Raw genomic sequence first — 20,564 nt, 5'->3', positions numbered from 1 at the left:
GAATTTTCTTAATTCTCTGCGGGTGTGAAGTCTGCCAATCCGCAATGGGCCAGGGTGGTGTACTATCGGCCTAACCCCTCTCATTGTGAGAGGCCAGAGGAGACTCGAGCTCAGCAGTGAGCAGAATATGGGTTGATAATGATGATGATGATGGTTTATAAATAAAATAATACGTATGTAACTACTTAATAAAATAAATTAGGTCCAGGACCAAAAAATATATTAGGTACTCCAAAGTCTGGACTCTTCAAAACCAGCTGCCTTACCTGGGCTTCAGTAGGTACTTAAATGCCTATGGTTCTATGGTAGAATATGAGCTGTCAAACTTTCAGCTTTTTTTAAATGGGGAATGCCTGGCCATTTAAGGCTCTTTAGTCCAGTAGGTGAGGTTGCTACTTAAAATAAAGAATAATGTTTTCTATCTTCTAAATATTTGTACTAGGTATGTGTACATTAGTCGTTATATTTTTCACTATCCCCCACCCATATCCCGTATCCCGCTTTCCCGTCTAAGACGCGTTTTTAGTTGGGTCCCTGCGAAATCGTGTTAAACGGGTTCTACTGTATTTAACTTTCAAATAGGTCGCGCCAAACTTCCGAGTCCACTCCTTTTGGAACATGATTAGTGTGCATGCGCAGCGAAGAAGACGTAGTACCAAACTTAACCTGCTGCTGTATGAGTGTTAGAAAGGGAAGCCCGACAGAGTAGCGCCGTAACGCGTTAAGTCTCGGTTTAAAACCCCCCCCCCCCCCCCCCCCAAGTCATCACTTCAAAAACATATCCCAGTCGAGTTAATAACAGTTGCGCAGTTGCAGTATCAACCTAACTCTAGTTTCACGCAACCTACGGGTATAGGAAGTTAAGTAGGTAAGAATAAAATATGAAGCAATTTTATTTAACAGTATTTTATTTATAATTACATAATTTATATTCATGCTGACCAATCATAGTCAAGAAACATTTTTGCACACGTAATACATAAGTAATACTATAGCTTACGGCCGAAAATAATTTTTATAATACATAAATAGAACAATCAAAATATGTAAAATGTAAAGATAGAAATAAATTGGATGTCAGTAAAGAAATTCTGTCGACCAAGGGGGGTCCTAAAGAGTCGCTAAAAATCGCTGTACCTTAGTACCTCGAAACCTTTTAATTCGCTAAAAATCGCTGTAGCACCTTGAAACCTTTTAATTTCACAATATATAGGCAACAAGTACATTAATTATTTGTTTATTAATATTATGCTTCATATAAATAAATATTATAAGTTTTGTTCATCGAAAAAATTATATTCAATTAATTTTTACTAAACTTTAAATATTAAGAAGTGTTAGGTACTACAGAGATTTTTACATATTTTTCATGTTTTCGTCATAAAGCGTGCATTTAAATTCAAAAGCAAACTAAGAAATCTGTTTTTTGAAACTTGTTAGCTAATTATGAAATTTTCTCCCACTTGACAAAAACAACGGAAAACGTTCTTTTAAAATAAACTCGTATGTCTATTATACAGGGTGCTCAGGAGTATTTTCCATAACTCTAAGGTTATATTCTTTAAGCAAAATTAATTAAAAAAATGTCTAAGGAACATGTATCCCAAAATAAATATTTTGGGAGTAAAAATGATTTCTTTTGTAAATAGACCTTAAATTGTGTAACTTATATCGCATCATTATATTATGAGATAGCCAAACATATTCATTGATAAATATCATGAAGTAGCTTACTAGTGAAATGCGGAGTGCCAGTTGCAATATCTCGTCGATATCGACAGTCTTACCATTACGATTACTTATTAAAAAATGCAAGGAGAGATAAAGGAGCTTGTTACATGGATAGTCGGAATTACTTGAATTATTTTGTGTGAAAACACAAAAACTTTTTTTTAGTTAAAAGAAAGTTTTTTTTTAGGTAAAAGAATTAGAACAGTTCGTTCGGCTCCTATAAGTGGACTTGTCAAAACCTTGAAGTTATGGGTAATTCTCTCTGTATAGATATAAATAAATAGTTTTAATTAATCAATTTATTGTTAATTTGTAATTAGTTGGTTTCAAGCACTAACGTAAATACTTAATATTTGTCCAATTACTTCTGTAGGTATTTTTCTTGAAGTTTCCTCCTTCAATAAAAGTTTGACGATATCTGTTGACAATTTTCAATATTATTTTTAGGTTTCAAGATGATTTTTCCTCGCAAGTTGGAGAAAAGTCTCATTAAACTCGTAAAATAAAATGCTCAGAATTATTATTAACCAGTCTCTATTCTGATTCAATTCTAAACATAAAGACCTTGTAAATTGCTTTATTTTCAGTCTGAACGAGAATTTAAAATGCTCTATGCTGTTATAATTACAGTACTGTTTTTATGCTAAGTTAAATAAGACTTCTTATTTATATCCACAGATTAAAGAATAGTAGGTAGATAGAGCGCACGGAACACGACGGTGTCGTAGCCGTTCCAAATACAAAATTTTAAAACGAATACATTCTCGAGTCAGTACGACGCGAAGCGTCGCATCAGTAATTTTCAATATTATTCAAGAAAAATGGTCTCTTATATTTTTAAATATTTTAATAACTGTTCACAAAAATGAAAGAAATAAGATGGAGCATTTTTGTGTTAAATTTTGAAATATTATGAAAAAAGTTTGTATATGCGAATGTCAAGGAGACGCGTGTCGTTTGGGATTTTTTATGGGTTTCACCGGCTTCACCACGCTTCTTATAACGACTCATTCTGGACATTCTTTATTCTGTGGTTATATCTAGTACCTACCTAAACTTTTTACTTTACACAAATGCTGTTAAGCTAGTTTGAAAATTTAATATGTATATACTATTTTCTATAAATTGTTAATTATTTAACCAGTTAGGTATTTCTCTATTGGACACAATAGTAATATACAAAATTAAGTTCATCTTCAATCTATGCAACAAACAGTACAAACTGTGAAAATGACAAACAAACATGTAACCAATGATATTTTATACTTTAGATAAGAATGTTACCTGCCTACAAAATCACCGCAAAAAGTGATCTGAATTTAGCTACTCCACTGAGCGCACAGATGCAAAATTTTGTGTTTACTTATATTTTTAAATTCAAGTATATAAAGTTTTTACACTTCCTGAACACACAACTTGACATTGTAGACAATATTTATTTATTAACATTTGTTATTATTTTTTTTTAAGAACTTTCGTCGTTTAATAAGCGATTAAATGAGATTAAAAAAATAGGGATGATAACAGTTTTTTAAATTGTATACAAATTAAGAGTATGCTAATAGTAAAGCAATTTTGTAAAAGGAACAGGGTATCTGCGATCATTACTTTCGGAGCTACAGGGATTTAAAGGGTCAGATTTGCGGCGCTGCAACGGATCCCTGAAAAACGCCCCATACAAAATGGCACTAACTAATAATGTCGTAGGCAATGTAATGATCGTTAGGTTTGTATGTGCGTTCAAACAAAATTACTAATATCTTTGTTTATGTTTATCTATACTAATATTATAAAGCGGAAGAGTTTGTTTGTTTGTTTGTTTGATTGAACGCGCTAATCTCAGGATCTACTGGTCCGATTTGAAAAATACTTTCGGTGATAGATAGCCCATTTATCGAGGAAGGCTATAGGCTATATTTTATTTAAAAAAAAATTAAAGATCCTTCCTAAAACTCCAATAATGTAACCCAAGGTGTACATGGCGCCTTCCCAACAGTCTGCTAATTCCCTCAAGCATTGTCATTGCTATTCAAAAGGCCAAGGGGTTGCAAATACAGCAGCGTCATTCACTCGCAGCACACATCATTTTCTACAAAAAATGTCGCGACAGCATATATCTATCTATCTATCTATACTATAATAAAAGAGTAGAAATTGAGTGTCTGTACTTTGACCAAATTTAACTAAAATCAAGTTAGGGCGATTAGAAATGAGCAATAGAATACAAAAATATATTTTTTTTATTTTTTTGCCTGTCTGTCTGTCCTTCTGTCTGTATGTTCGTGCTATTCTCTGGTTCTGCTGAACGGATTTTGACGCGGATTTCACAAATAGATTAAGCAAAGTTCATGGCAACATATAGGCTTTGTTTCATTAAAATCGGACAGATAGAAAAAAGTTATCTTGAAAAAACCGGATTGCTCAAATTGATTCGCAGGCGTTATTTGGAGAAACGAGATTTCCACTAAAACTGTGTAATATCGATATTGAGGCACATATTCTATACTCAACTGACCAATTTGTTTGTTTATTTGGTTGAACGCGCGAAACTAATCTCAGGAACTACTTAAAAGTTCAGGTTCAAACTGAATAATCCTTTTTGTGTTTAAATAGTCACATTGTCTACTTTTTTATCGTATAATGGTATGCAAGATTTATTACTATAAAAAGAGCACGAATTTGGCGCAATAGCTATTAAATACTTATCTATATACTTATAATAAAACTGTAACAGGTCAAATTACAGAACTTTTTGATTAATTTAAAAAAAAAATTATCATAGGGCATTATACAATCGATACTGAATTCAAAAACATTTTTTTTCGATTATTTGTCTGTCTGTCCCTATTTTTTGTTGACCGGGCATCACACTGAAACTACTGAATGAATTCAAATGAAACTTAGCACGGTTTGAGAACATAATACGGGGCAGGTTATAGAAAACTTTTTATAGCGAAAATAAAATCAGAAGGGGGTGAAATAGGGGTTGAAAGTTTGTACGTAAACTTTATTATAGACCGGCATTTGGCCGGGAGTTTGTGATAGGGTCTTTGACCGTGACTACGGCTGGGTATTTTACACAAACAAAAAAAAGCGCGGCCTTCGGTCGGGGTGTTGTAATATGGCCTCTGATCGTAACTACGGCTGGGCATTTTACCCAAACACAAAAAATGGAACGCGAGGCCTTCGGCCGGGAGTGTATGATACAGCTTTCGATCTTGACTACGGCTGGGTATTTTACCCAAGCAAAAAAAAAGCGCGGCCTTCGGCCGGGGTTTGTAATATGGCCTCTGATCGTGGCTACGGCTGGGCATTTTTCCGATGCACAGAAAACGGAACGCGCGGCCTTCGGCCGCTCACCGTATTGTAGCCCGGCCTTCGGCCGGGAGTTTGTGGTAGAGCCTTCGCGCACTGTTTTGTAGCCCGGCCTTCGGCCGGGAGTTTGTGATGCAGCCTTCGACCGTGACTACGGCTGGGCATTTTACCCAAGCACGAAAAACGGAACGCGTAGCCTTCGGCCGGGAGTTTGTGATAAACCCTTCGACCGTGACTACGGCTGGGCATTTTACCCAAGCACAAAAAATTGAACGCGCGGCCTTCGGCCGGGGGTTTGTAATATGGCCTCTGATCGTGGATACGGCTGGGCATTTTTCCGATGCACAGAAAACGGAACGCGGAACCGTACTGTAGCCCAGCCTTCGGCCAGGAGTTTGTGATAGAGCCTTCGCGCACTATATTGTAGCCCGGCCTTCGGCCGGGAGTTTATGATACAGCCTTCGACCGTGACTACGGCTGGGTATTTTACCCAAACAAAAAAAAGCGCGGCCTTCGGTCGGGGGTTTGTAACATGGCCTCTGATCGTGGCTACGGCTGGGCATTTTTCCGATGCACAGAAAACGGAACGCGGAACCGTACTGTAGCCCAGCCTTCGGCCAGGAGTTTGTGATAGAGCCTTCGCGCACTATATTGTAGCCCGGCCTTCGGCCGGGAGTTTATGATACAGCCTTCGACCGTGACTACGGCTGGGTATTTTACCCAAACAAAAAAAAGCGCGGCCTTCGGTCGGGGGTTTGTAATATGGCCTCTGATCGTGGCTACGGCTGGGCATTTTTCCGATGCACAGAAAACGGAACGCGCGGCCTTCGGCCGCTCACCGTATTGTAGCCCGGCCTTCGGCCGGGAGTTTGTGATAGAGCCTTCGCGCACTGTTTTGTAGCCCGGCCTTCGGCCGGGAGTTTATGATACAGCCTTCGACCGTAACTACGGCTGGGCTTTTTACCCAAACACAAAAAACGGAACGCGTGGCCTTCGGCCGGGAGTGTATGATACAGCCTTCGACCTTGACTACGGCTGGGTATTTTAGCCAAGCAAAAAAAAGCGCGGCCTTCGGCCGGGGGTTTGTAATATGGCCTCTGATCGTGACTACGGCTGGGCATTTTTCCGGTGCACAGAAAACGGAACGCGCGGCCTTCGGCCGCTCACCGTATTGTAGTTTATGATACAGCCTTCGACCGTGACTACGGCTGGGCATTTTACCCAAGCACGAAAAACGGAACGCGTAGCCTTCGGCCGCGCACTGTATTGTGGCCCGGTCTTCGGCCAGGAGTTTATGATACAGCCTTCGACCGTGACTACGGCTGGGTATTTTATCCAAACAAAAAAAAGCGCGACCTTCGGCCGGGGATTTGTAATATGGCCTCTGATCGTGGTTACGGCTGGGCATTTTTCCGATGCACAGAAAACGGAACGCGCGGCCTTCGGCCGCTCACCGTATTGTAGCCTGGCCTTCGGCTGGGAGTTTGTGATAGAGCCTTCACGCACTGTATTGTAGCCCGGCCTTCGGCCGGGAGTTTATGATACACCCTTCGACCGTGACTACGGCTGGGCATTTTACCTAAGCACGAAAAACGGAACGCGTAGCCTTCGGCCGCGCACTGTATTGTGGCCCGGCCTTCGGCCAGGAGTTAATGATACAGCCTTCGACCGTGACTACGGCTGGGCATTTTACCGATGCACAAAAAACGGAACGCGCGGTCTTCGGCCGCGCACTGTATTGTGACCCGGCCTTTGGCCGGGAGTTTGTGATGCAGCCTCCGACCGTGGCTACGGCTGGGCATTTTACTCAAGCACAAAAAAGTACGTACTTTGTTGTGCACCCTCTTTCGTCCGGGAGTTTGTGATAGGGTCTTCGACCGTGGCTACGGCTGGGCACTTAACGCAGACACAATTAATTGCACGACGGCCGTCGGCCGGGGGCTGGATAGGGCCTCCGACGATGGCTACGACTTTGCATTTTACCCAAGCACAAAAAACGCGCACATTATTGTACACCGGCCTTCGGTCGGGGCTGTGATTTTATAATTTTTATATATAAAACATAAATAGAAAATATAAATAGAAGGGGCGACGGCGTCGAAAATGTACATCGATTTTCACGCGGACGAAGTCGCGGGCACCTGCTAGTAGTTCATATATTAAAAACATTTAATGTAAGGAAGCTAAAATTGTATGAATTTTCATCTAATAAATTTTTAATAGATTTTGAAATTTTATAATCTCATTTATTTTGCAAATATCGAGACAATCTTCGCTTTTTATGTATAAATTAGTTAACATTGACCTTATTTACCCGAATGTATCATAAAAATCAATATATTCAAACCTAGTCATCATCCCCATTATGCACATTTGTCCGTCTCAGTTTTCATGCGCTAGTGACCTGTCTCTAGTATAAAATATCGTTGGGAGTAACTTACGGCGAGTTTACATATCAACATAATGTGGTAATCAATACATATATGTCACCGTTAAATTGTAAAACACGTTAGTTTATATTCTCACTCGCGATATTGTAATCTGTCGATACATTGTGAACTGAACATACTATAGTACTATACTATAGTACAAAATAAATAACTATAACCTCTTGAGACAGTCTTTTTGACGAGGACCTTTTTTCAAGAGGTTATAGTTATTTATTTTATACTATAGTAAGACAGTAGTTAGTCTGTCTGTCTGGGTCAGTTTTTCCCAAATCAAACCATGTGAAACGTGTTAAACAATTCAAACAATCAAAATTATCATAATATATCTAAATATTTATAATATTTTCCATGATTTCTACACTAACAGTGAATGGATGTACAATCTATCGAGTAATACTTACTAAGTATAATTTAATATTTTTGAATCATAAGTACAAAGTTGGTATATATTTGTCACCGTTAGATTGTAAAATACGTTACTGTGTAATTTCGGATAGATTTAACGTGATATACCGAAAAATAACACGTTAAATTGTAGTCAGTATTTTCAGTTCATAATATGACGGCAGATTATAATATAAGGAGTGAGATTATAATGTGATGTAACGTATTTTACAATTTAACGGTAACAAGTACAAGATATCATACTATATTTATTATACTAACATTCATGCATACAAGTTAGGCAAGAATAATGTAGCATTGATAACATTTAGGCACAAGAGTGATTTGCAACATAGTTTAAATACAAGATGTCCATATTAATTTTAGTTCTTTCTAAATAAATAATGAAGATGAATTTTGAAAACATAAAATGTAAATTTTAAACTTTTGCATAATTTATTACAGAAAAAAAATTGGCAAAATTAAACATAAAAAGACAATAAACAAGACTAAATGGCTACATCTAGTTCTAACCAACTAAAACTAGACGTAGCCACAACACATCTGGTTCTAATCTGGTGATATATCATCAAATAAATGTTTAGAAAAGAAGAATGTATTGAACTACAAAAGATTACATTACATTCAGAAGACAGATTAGCTTTAAATGTAGTGTATATAGTTTGGCGTGTACGTTGTGTGTAAAATTGAGGACGCTTATAGTGTCTTGCGTATCTCATACGCACACACACATCGGCAAACTGACGTCAGGATCGGAAAAAAATTCAGTTTCAAAGTCAAAGTTCAATCATGTCGTGCGCATAACCCACGTAAATTTACGTATTTGGTGTAAAGACTACCTAATAATGCTACTTAATCACTTATTCTGGTATGGCAAAAAGATTTTGATGCATTAGCAATTACGAAATTTTCAATTAAATTTTACTTTTACAGTGCATATTCAAAATTTTCAGTTGAGAATCGTATGATGTCAAGGGTCGTTTGCTGTCATGGTCTTTTATTTTTTTTAAGATATCATGTATGGGTCTTGTCCTGCAACCTTGATTAAGGACCTTTATGATGTCCTGATCTGTCTTTTGTAATTTATTTGTCGCATTTGGAATTACACGCGTGTGACACGTAGGCGTATTAAACGTGATGACGAATCGTATTAAGCGTTAGGAAATGTATGAAAACATGTCTCAAGTTGTCGGGACTGGCGTAAAACTGTATTTATATGCAACACCGCTCCGGCGCCGCGCCGCTATAGTCTCTTAAGAGTGTGCGATATGTAATTTGGTGGTTACAAATGGTTCTGGATCTCAGATACTGGAAAATTTAGGAGCCTGATATTTGGGTAAATGATATTTCAAAGTGTTAGCTTCGTTATGACTATACAAAATACACAATTTGTAAAACTTTTCTCGATAGTTTATTTTTTTGAAAAATACATGTTTTGCTCACATTTTGCTTTCAATCTCAGGAAAAGCAAACTTATTTTCTTAAATTTTCGTTTTGTATAGAAAATTAGGTATAAATCTTGAACATGGCCATTTTGTTTTTCGTTATGTTGTTTAATTTACTTGCAATTAGGTAAAAATGGTTTTGGTGCTCACGTCATAAAATTTGCGTCGCGCGTCAATCGCTCCGTGCTTTTCACTCACGTGAAGAAAGTCATAACTCGGCGTCTCGCATGCGCTTCGAATTTTATCCATATCGTACCGACGCGCTGCGCGCTCTTAAGTTACTAATACATCCAAAGGTTAAGGTAAACCGTCTTATGGAGAAAAGAAGAACTACAATTGGATTGTATTTGATTCCAATTAGAAAGGAATGTGGTCAAACATCAATTTGACGAATCAAAATAATGTGAATAAAGTTACTTTACTCTTTATACATTTATTGTTTATAAAATAAATCTTAAATTTATTTCAATGAATTAAACGCTATTTAACCTACCCATTCAACAGACATTCTATTTGCAAATACATCAATCAAGCATACTTTAGTAATATAAGTAGTCTAGAGTTTAAACTCTGCACTATGTTAATATTTAATAAGAAATATAAATATACAGGTTACAAAGTCATTACAGCCCTATTAAAAATACAGAACATATTTTAAAAATTATTAGATACCAGGGATGTTATGGGTATGAAAGTTCAGGTACATAAATGGACTGTATCCACCTGAACTAACTAGAAAATGCTAAGGAAATAGATGGGATATAGTATACTCAGCAAGAGAGACATTGAAGGACGAACGTGTGATATGGGCCGAGGCGAAGACGAGGCACACATACGCAAGTCCATCAATGCCTAGTTGCGGCCAAGGCTTGTATAGTACTTCAGCGGAAATTAAACTAAGTAGTAAAATTCAGAACTTTTATTTGAAAATACAATTATTGAATGTACAATTCTTAAAATTTAATTTTCTGGGAATTATGTTGGATTAATTCTAACGAGCTTGAAGTTTGTTATAAATTATTGTCTTCGGCGTGATTTCAAAGTTTTGATGGGAAGTCGATGGTCGGGATAAGATGTTGTCCTGCACGATTTCACACTCGCGCAGTCTTTTCCCCCGTCGCCCACGAATCATGGGAGTGTCATCTTGCCAGACTATAGTTGGAGACAATGGACCTGGCACACACATAGTGGATCCATGGTATGTTACCATATTTCTCTCTTTATTGTTAAAAAAATACAAAGGATGGTTCTCAACCTCTGTTTACATTTGTTTTTGTACAAACATTGATAGTTTTGGTAATGGTTAACCACCCCCACAACATCCCTGGTAAGTAGTAAAAGGGCAAAACACATTCTTTTGATTGACTGCAAGTTTATTGAGGTTTAGCTGAGAAAAGATATTTTTTTTTTAAATATGTTATAGGTTATTAATAGTTTTTCTATTCTCAGTGAACATGTATCTCACATCACGAGAGTTCTCGGGCTCACATTAGGATGCCTATATAATTAGGTGTGTTATTAAACTTTTTATATACAATATCACTAATTTATTATACCCAGTAACAAAATCAAGGAACTGTCAATCAAAAGTTTGTGCTTTAAAACTCTTTAGAGCAAGAGCTTGTGACTGCCAGACCTTTGTCATTTTATAAAAGCTGAATGTTGACCAATCTACCAATAAGTATGGTAGACAACTATAGACTTAGGATCACTGCATTGTAAGAAAGAACTGGGACAACTCCGCCGCTATTAGTCACCAATATGTCTTTCTCTTCACAACATATATTGAGTGAAAAGCGACGTTATGAGTATCATAGAACATATCTGTTTATAGATGTTTTACTGAGCGCAGATAAACCCAGAAGAGAAAAAAAATCATAGGCCTACATGCTCTAAGTTAAAAGTGTCACTGACTCACAAGAAAAGTTCAATTTTAATGAATTTTTTCAGAGAGTTAGTTAGAGCATGGGCTAACAAACTATTAGTTTTTATAAAATGACAAAATTCGAACAACCACAGAATCTTTAAGTCTACAAGTTTAATAGCAATACAATTTAAATCAACTCACTGTACGAAACCTCCTTGTCTTGATCAAAGACAACACAACACTTTCTCAACTGTTTGTTCAATTCCGTAGAGAAAACAATTGATTTTCATTGTTTCAACACTCTGTAGTGCAATGTGAACTCCACACTGGACTTCCATATAAAGTGCCTCACTGTCCTTAAGTCCATGTTAGGGTCCAATACCTGAAAAGTAAAACATTTATTATAATAATAATTGTTGTTACTGTTTAAACAACATTAATATTTTTGACAAGCTCCATGATGCAGTGGTATGTGTGGTGGATTTATAAGACGGAGGTCTTTAGTTCGATCTCTGGCTGGGCCGTTTGAGGTTTTCTAAATTAGTCCAGGTCTGGCTGGTAGGAGACTTCGGCCGTCCTTCTTTTGCCGGTAGGGTGGTAGTTACCGGCAAAAGAAGGACCGCCAAGCGATTTAGCGTTCCGGTACAATGCCGTTTAAAAACCGAAAAGGATGTGGATTTTCATTCTTCTCCTAACAAGTTACCCCGTTTCCATCTTAGATTGAGTCATCACTTACCATCAGGAAAGACAGAAGAGATAGTCAAGGGCTAACTTGTAATGAATAAAAAATTAAAAAAACCATCTGAATCACCTGGCTGTTCAATTAACTATACCACAGGCAATTCAACGATTGAAAAGACAGCCTCCAGACAACCTCTGTCTTGCAAATCGCGGAGGCCATCAAAGATTCTGATTAGCTTTGTAGTCTAGCTTTGTAGTTGTTCCTGGATTTTATTTCTTCTTTCAGTGTCAAAATTTTCCTACATCACCTATGTTCAATCTGCCGACTGATCGCATGAGAACAGCTAAACAAAAAATTATATTTCAATCTTTTCGTCTGGCAAAGCTTACCTGATCGCAGCACAGCAGCTCGACCCTCTCTTCTGGCGAGTCATTGACACTGTCCTCACTGTTCTTGCCAGCACTGGCTCCGTTCACATCGCCACCGCCGACAATCTTCTCCACCACATGCTCTGCTACTTTGCGGCACTGGATGAAATCGTTCGCGACTAGCCGGTCCTGAAACACAATATTTGTTATCTATTATACTTCAGATTATACGAAATCAGTAAGCAAAAGTTATTTTTGCTTCCTTCGAATATTACATAAGCATTTGTATTTCAAATTCAGTCATTTGTTTTTAGGTCCTCTCACACTTTACTTTAATTTATTTAGTTATTTTTTACTTTAGTACATATTATAGTTTTAGCAGAAGCTTCAAAAGTGGATTTAAAAAATAAGAAAACCAATGTTGAACAACGGTTGTGATTCACATTGTCAGGACAACTTAATTAGGTAACAAATCAAACTCGAAGGCCTCCATAGTGCAGTGGTATGTGCGGTGGATTTAATGACGGAGGTTCTGGGTTTGATCCCCGGCTGGGCCGATTGAGGTTTTCTTAATTGGTCCAGGTCTAGCTGGTGGGAGGCTTCGGCCGTGGCTAGTTACCACCCTACCGACAAAGATGTACCGCCAAGCAATTTAGCGTTCCGGTATGATGTCGTGTAGAAACCGAAAGCAGCGTGGATTTTCATCCTCCTCCTAACAAGTTAGCCCGCTTCCATCTTAGATTACATCATCACGTATCATCAGGTGAGACTGTAGTCAAGGGCTAACTTGTAAAGAATAAAAAAAAAACTGTCTTCTTCTTATTAAAGTCGCGGTTCTGCAGGTCTTCTCGGGGTTCCTGTATCACGTTGACCATTACCCATCTATTACGATTGTGAGTGGAGTCACGCACTTGTGAACGCTGTGAGTAGGATTAAAGGATTTTTTGAAAGTCAACTAACACTCCCCTTTTCAACTCAAGTCACTCTGCCCGCCTATCCCAAGTTACCCATAAAGAATTACACAACAAGAAATGTGGACGGTTCGAAGAACGCCACGAGCATACTGAAGTCGACCGCACGATGATCGTCTTATATCGCAAGTCGTTCCCGCCAATCGAACGCTACCCCTCTCTAACTCCCTAATCTTTACGGAAACAAGTCGCGACAACTAGCGTCGGCACGAGACAAAACGAGATCGAGCGACGCCACATCCGTCTCCGACTACTATTTCCTACAATAGAATAAACATTTAAAATTACCTTCTTCTGTCGATCTTGTTTGCTTTGACAACTGGAATGTGGTAGAAGATAAAATGGCAGTTTGTTCAGTTTAGGCGCTGCCATCTCTATTGCTACATCCACCACCCAGGAAGGTACAGTCTCCATGAGTAGATTACTTTCAGTCTCTCCACCAGCATCACCTACCTGCGATGTATGTACAACTATTAATCAAAAAAGAAGAGATCTCTATCACTTTGCTACTTTTGAATAGTAATTCTGTGATTCAAATAATTATTAATTGGAATCTATTTTAACCCACTGTTAAAGAGGAGTTAACATCAGTGTTGTCAACTGTACAGCCAGGTGGCTGTACAGTTGACAACACCACAAGCAATTCAACAACTTAAAAAAGGTGGCAAATTCTTAACAGACAGCTATCTATGACATAGGGATGAAGCTTCTCCCACTTGACTCTGATAACTAACTTTCAAACAATGCCTCAGCTCAGACAACAGATTGCATCAAATATTTTCAGATTAGCAATAAAAAAAACAAACACATGAACAATTAATATATCTCATACCTAAATATGTTTCTATTTTAACATTCATTTTTGCATACTGTGTTTATATATACTAATAGTAAAACTTTATAAGGTCCAATTCTGTTACAAAATAGTAATTTAAATGTATCTGTGTGTTACTGGTAATCAAGGATCCATTACTATAATTATGATGGTGTCTAATAAAATTGTAACAAAACCAATTACCTGCAATCTATAAAGTGTTCTGCCACCCACTTCACTGAATATCAATGGTGTATGCAACGGAACATTGAAGAAATTGTTCCCAATCACCTTCTGTCCTCCTTCATTCACTCTGTTCGGGTGGCTCCAGTGTTCCAGCAGAGCTTGTAGCAATAATGCACCAAAGTTTACTTTCTGATCCATTTCAGTTGTCAGCCCTGCCTCCTTAGCACTGACCCAGGCACTGAAACAGTCAGTCTCATCCTGCCCTAAATGTATTGTCAGCATCCCAGTCTTTAAATCAACGTTGAACCAGTTTGGTACATAAATCATTTTAAAACGTTTCTTTACTTCCTCTTCATAGTCAACTTCTCCTAAATCTTCCACTTTGCAAGCTTTCAACACGTCGTAAAGAACAACATTGTTAGCTGTATCCTTAGTCAAAATGTGCCTTTTTCCATTCAGCACTGTGTAATGTTTTATTGCTCTACCACCCGCGATGTGGTGCTGGGGTTGTGTTTGATATACATTATTGGTGTTATAATTATTTTGATTGTACATGTCAGAGTGTAATGAATTAAGAGGTGGAAGCTTCCAACATCTTATGTCAGAGTCCGAAGTGGCGACCCACACGCTTTGCTGATCGGCAGTGAAACATAATTTAAGAATGGGTGCAGTCTCTTCACAAACTATCATAAAGTTATCTGGGTCTCTGAGTTCAGTTATAATGACTAGACGATCTCTTCCACCAGATATGATATGAGTAAAGTTTTCTGTGGCCAGAAGAGCCCAAACAGCTTCTGAATGAACTCGAATAGTTGATACACATCTCTGCTGTGATAATGACCAAAGTTTTATTGTACCATCAGAACTTCCTGATACACATTGGGACCCATCTCTACTGACTACTAGTGCCTTAACATTGTCAGCGTGACCTTTCAGTTTCATGAGTCTAGAACAGTTTCTAGGGTCCCAAACCCTGAGTACTTTTTCTGTGGAACCACTAACAAGAATTGTGCCAGGAGGGTTCATAGCCAGGCTGTATATGGACTCCTTATTACCTACTAAACTCGAGGTGGTAACTGTATTGTTACTAGCAGTCAGAGCTGTTAGAGTATTAACATCCCACAGAAATATTGCACGGTCTAAACCGGCACTAGCAACCTGTTCTTTGTCCTTTGCGTAGGCTAGGGTCCGTACGTAGTCTTTGTGAGTCCTTAAGGTGGACATACAGAAACCTTTTGGGGCGTTCCATACCTTCACGGTAGTGTCAGAGGATGCGCTTATAAGATTCTTACCGCCACAGCAAAGCACTATATCGTTAACCCAGTCGGTATGGTGTTCCATACTCTGTATGTACCGATCTTGAGTGCCACCGCCAGTGTGCCAAACGCGTATAATTCCATCTCGACCGGCCGAATAGAGCCTACCTTGTATCGGGTCTAGTTGTAAAGAACTTACACCATTTTTGTGCCTCCTTTCCTCCTCGTCCCGAATCACAAACGAAACTTGGGTCTTTTTACGCATTGTGGCCATTTTCCGACATTTTAAATTAGTAATTGTATTCTACTACAAGATAATTTTACGAAATTTAATATATTGAGGTTCATCAAACGTCACGATAATTTGATTAAGTTTGACAATTGACTTACTTGACATTTGTCAAATTATTGTCATTTTAGCATTTGCACTCCTAGACAAACTTTCTCTGTCTACGATTCCCTACGTAAGACGTAAGCTTAGACCATTAATAACGGTATAAGGACGTGAGAAGAGTTGAAAATCGTGTGTATGGCTCAGACCAATTACAAATGGACCGGACTCGGTAGACGTTATCTCTCTGTCAAAGAAAAGATTTTTTTTATTCTTGCACGTGCACTTTGACCAAAATCTCACCTGATGGTAAGTGATCATGCAAACTTAGATGGAAGCAGGCTATCTTGTTTGGAGTAGAATGAAAATCCACACCCCTTTTGGTTTCTACACGACATTTACATATAATTATTTAATAAATAGTTATTGTACATATAGTTATTTAAAAAATAACTATACTACACCACCCACCCAAAGTCCACCAACTCATACTGAAGTAGTGTGCTGGGTTAAAACTATAAAATCCCCTTTTTATGGAAGAGGCCTGACCTTAAACTGACTATTAATGGAGTGCTGTAAGATGCAAGCAAGCCTATACTTATAAGTTTAATTTAAAAAAAAAAATTGTTCCAAATATACAAAAAAATATATATTTTATAGCAACATGTTTTAATTACACTTATTTAATTAAAACTATAATACACCAATAATGTGCATTCTACCAGGTAATATTATGTTTTAATTATTTTCTACATTGTTGCAAAAAACATATATACAGCTTATTGTTCAGCTTAATAGTTCTAAAAGAAAAACATCCTGAATCAAAATTACTCAATAAAAATAAAATTTCAATTCAGTCTAGTAAAATGTGGTCATTTATTGAGTTATTATCCATCACTAGAAACAATTTCAAAACCAGTCTTGATGATAAAAAAAAAATAAAGGTTCCAGATGAAAAAACTCAGAAACACAGATTACAAAAGAGCCTAAATAAGGGTGAAGACTGCTTATTTTCTTCTGTTCTTTTCCTTCTATCTGGGCTTTTTCTGCATACCTTCATGTGTCAGGTTCTATGTGCACAAATTGCTGGGGAGTCATTTGTTCTGATAATCTTCTGCTTATAACCATTACTTTTAACAGTTTTCCTCATGGTATGTTTGTCTGTAAGCAATAAGTTTGCCAGGGGTCAGTATCAACAGCGCTGATTCTGGAGTTGATTTATACCTGTAATTTTAAAAAGAAAAGCATTAAAAGTTGGAGGTGCCTGGTGCATGCCCCGGATCAGATTCAAATCTATGCCCTCAGAATTGAAGGCAGAGGTCATATCTACTGGGCTATTGAGGCTCAATTTCATAATTAATTTAGAACTTTATATTTACAATATCACAATTTTCACATTATTCCTGTGGCTTCTGTATGCAAATAGATTTTTTCAACCAATTTATGTCTTAATAGCAAACACCCCGCAATTTGTTTCACCCACCTAGACCATGTTTCACTATGACACTCACAAGTTACATATATAGTTACATAGGCTTTCTAATGGTAAATTAATTTTCAACAATGATTCAGAAGATACAGCGATTACCACAAACTTTACATTTTTATAATATCAGTATAGATTGTCTAAAAGTTAATTTCTCTATACCTCAGGAATAGAGCTTCAAAGGTTAGGTTTAATTCAGGTTCTGTATGGTTACTCCTAAAAATGTGATTGCAACATTTCATCATAATAATTGGTTGTTAGTAAACTTGAGACTTAGGTTTCAAAAAGAAGTTTTACTCACCAAGATTGCAGTAAAAGCTGCATTGTACATAGGCATCGTACATTGTACATACTTTAATAGTATGTTCAGTTATTTTGGTTTCCCAGATATGTTCATATAGGATTTTCTTATATTTTATTTGCATTTATGTTAAATTATATGGCAACACTTGATGTTGAGGCAGCGCTTTGTGTTTCTGATGTCTGTTTTACAAATTCTGCACAAGACTCACAAATACTTTCCAATTTGTACACATTTGGTGATAATTGAATTGAATTTGTAACGCAACAATTAAAATGACATTTTTGTTTACATACTACACAGCTTTTATAATATATATCATAAACTTTTTCTCTACATTTTAAACAATGATCATTAAAAGTAAGAATTTTACTATTAGTTTGATTAGATTGAATTTTAACTGATTTATTGGTGATTTTGATAACATGATCATTTGACGAAAAACCAAAATGGGCGTGATATTGAGACCTAATTTGAAAAGGAAGCAGTTTTCTTGATTTTATTATGTTATTGTCAATGGTACGATTTAACTGCCACTGCACTTCTTTCAAACCCATGGCCCAATTAGGACTGTTACTAGCACTAGCCCATAATTTGAGAAGCGAAATAGAATTTACTGTTGCCCAGTCAATAGCTTTTTTACTTTTTATACACTTAACATCTGGCAATTGTAAAAATATGTCTGTAGTATTTAAAATTTCCAATATAGTTTTATAATATTCATCGCCATAATATACTTTTAAGTATTGTGGTATTCCAAAATCAAGAAAAATCTTCAATAGTTCATAGGCAACTACATGATGGCCTCTTGAGTATGTTGATCTTAAAACAACATAATTAGTGCAAGCATCAACATATACTATGACATAACATAATCCGTTATCTGAAGCCATTTGTATCGGAATAATTGTACAGTAAACAGTAAATTCAGTTGTATACATTTTGTTCAGTTTTTGGGCTGATGTTTCTTCTATTTCAAGTTTTTTTTTATTTTTTACAGTACCATTTAAATTACACACATTACAACTGTGTAAAAAAATGTCGATAAGAATTGTGGGAATGGAATAGAATGCTTTTAAAAATAACTCCATTTGTGCACAGGGTGAATGATCTTCTAGTAAATGTGCTTCTGCCATTACAGCAAAACATTCTGTTGCTTGTAAAACTTCTACAATAGGCATACCAGGGACTCTTTTTAATATGAGTGTCTCCTTGTTATTGTGCATAATTACCTCATATTTGGCGTCTAGGCCGGTTTTATTTTTAACAAGTGAAATCAGTTCCTTCTTACTTTTCTCATTAAGTGGACAGTTTTTTCTTACAAAACGCATTTTTTCCAATTTTGCGAGGTATTCTTTTTTACATGCCTCGTAATTGAACATTTTAGTGTAAACTGTAAATTACCTCTACTAATTGACACTCAAAATCAAAGAATACAGATTTTAACAAAAGTTTTTACATTAGCGTATCTTACAATTTACTTATACGTGTTTTTTCACTCTCTTTAATCACTATATTTAATGTTATTTGGCTCGTTTAAAATTTTAAAAATATTTTATATTAAATATTTCATGTAAATTGTGGACCACAGATCAGTGTTACCAACTCCCCAAAATATTTATCCCTAAAGTTGGTGTCAAAAACCCCTAAAATCGCTTTAATTATTGAGTTCTCCCCCTAAAAAATATAAATTCATAATAATTTAGAAATTATATGCTGTCATATGTTTCAAAAGTCTATATTTAATACAGACAAAATACTACGTCTTTATCTGAAGATTCAGATTTTTTGAAATCATACATGTTGACAATGAATAAATTTACCAATTATAGGCCAAGAAAGAAATATTAAAATTATTATCAATTTAAAAAATATTAAAGAGTCAAAAATCCCTGAAAATACCCCTAAAAATTTCAGACCCCTAAAAAAATCCCATTTCACTTATTTGCCCCCTAAATCTGGGGGGAAAACCCCTAAGTTGGGAACCCTGCCACAGATTATATTAGATTTACAAACGTCAAACTTAAATAATTTTTTTTGGCTGTAGGCCAAGGAATATATTTACTCAGCTAGTGAGCTGTAGGCCGTACAGAATTTTAGTCGAGTACGAATAATTTTTGGTGGTAAATCCTCATAAAATAAAAGGACGCACAATCATGTAGAAAATTTCACCTACAAACTGGCAAATTTTCTTTGACAGTTAGAATTATTGGTAAAGAAAATTATACCTTTAAATATAGCCCAATATTCAATAAAATCCCAAGAATTGAGATTATGGTTGAATTTGCAAATGCGACTACTTGAATTGAGTGCCAAGAAGTTGTGATTGGCACTCATTGAGTGAGGACATTTATTGGTCGCTGATTGTGCATCCACTTTTTTTACAAAAAACAAGATACATAATCCTAATGTAACCGGATAAATCAATTCGCTAAAAATCGAGATTTAGAAATCGTTTCTCTTTCCATTTTATATAAACCATGCTTGTTTACTGACATGGCCGAGAAAAAAGAAAATATCGAATGTCGATTTTCAAGGGTGAAATATACGTAGAACAAAATCGCTGAAGTGTGAAGTGATATTCACTGAATCGATTCTGTTCTGCGTATCAATCGATTTAAGATCGAATTTTTGGCTTGTAAAACCGATTATTCGATTTAATCTCAGATAAAGTGTTGCCAACGTAGGCGATTTTATGTCATTTAGGCTTCTCAAAACCAGAATCGGCGACGACAAAATCTAAGTGGCGACTGGTTGCACATTAGGCTACTCAACTCTAGAGCTTCTTTTTAACTTTTTTATTTTTATTTTTATTAAAATTCGAATTCGTGATACTTCATCAGTCGGACATGTTCAAACAGAGCGTTGAGCTTCGAACTACGAATTCAGAAATTAGTGCCTATTTTTTATTTATGTAGGTATCTATTTTTTTTTAATTTGAACATAATTTTACACA

General features: G+C 36.5%; 2 protein-coding genes across 3 annotated transcripts; both read right to left on the bottom strand.

The window, feature by feature from the left end:
* Positions 1-888: 888 nt before the first annotated feature.
* LOC112054325 (WD repeat-containing protein 48 homolog) lies at positions 889-16,087 on the bottom strand. Of its 2 annotated transcripts, XR_008251592.1 has the most exons (5): positions 14,253-16,087; positions 13,523-13,687; positions 12,285-12,452; positions 11,415-11,595; positions 889-10,519 (listed from the first exon to the last, which is right to left on the bottom strand). XR_008251592.1 is itself a non-coding variant. In XM_024094075.2 (4 exons), exons 1-4 carry the CDS (start codon positions 15,762-15,764, stop codon positions 11,500-11,502), a joined length of 1,941 nt encoding a protein of 646 aa, XP_023949843.1. In that variant the 5' UTR covers positions 15,765-16,087; the 3' UTR covers positions 889-11,499. The 2 variants fall into 2 exon arrangements, 1 of the variants encoding a protein (XP_023949843.1); XM_024094075.2 differs by having other exon boundaries at positions 889-11,595.
* Positions 16,088-16,678: 591 nt separating this feature from the next.
* On the bottom strand, positions 16,679-19,196 carry LOC112054324 (uncharacterized). Its single transcript, XM_024094072.2, has 2 exons — positions 17,609-19,196; positions 16,679-17,045 (listed from the first exon to the last, which is right to left on the bottom strand). The coding sequence occupies exon 1, from the start codon at positions 18,988-18,990 to the stop codon at positions 17,743-17,745; it is 1,248 nt and encodes a 415-aa protein (XP_023949840.2). The 5' UTR covers positions 18,991-19,196; the 3' UTR covers positions 16,679-17,045; positions 17,609-17,742.
* Between the last annotated feature and the right edge of the window lie 1,368 nt (positions 19,197-20,564).

The sequence above is a fragment of the Bicyclus anynana genome, chromosome 2 (assembly GCF_947172395.1).
Source record: "Bicyclus anynana chromosome 2, ilBicAnyn1.1, whole genome shotgun sequence".
NCBI classification, from domain to species: domain Eukaryota; kingdom Metazoa; phylum Arthropoda; class Insecta; order Lepidoptera; family Nymphalidae; genus Bicyclus; species Bicyclus anynana.
The sequence above is the reverse complement of the archived record's forward strand: the minus strand, read 5'-3'. Positions and strand labels throughout refer to the sequence as shown.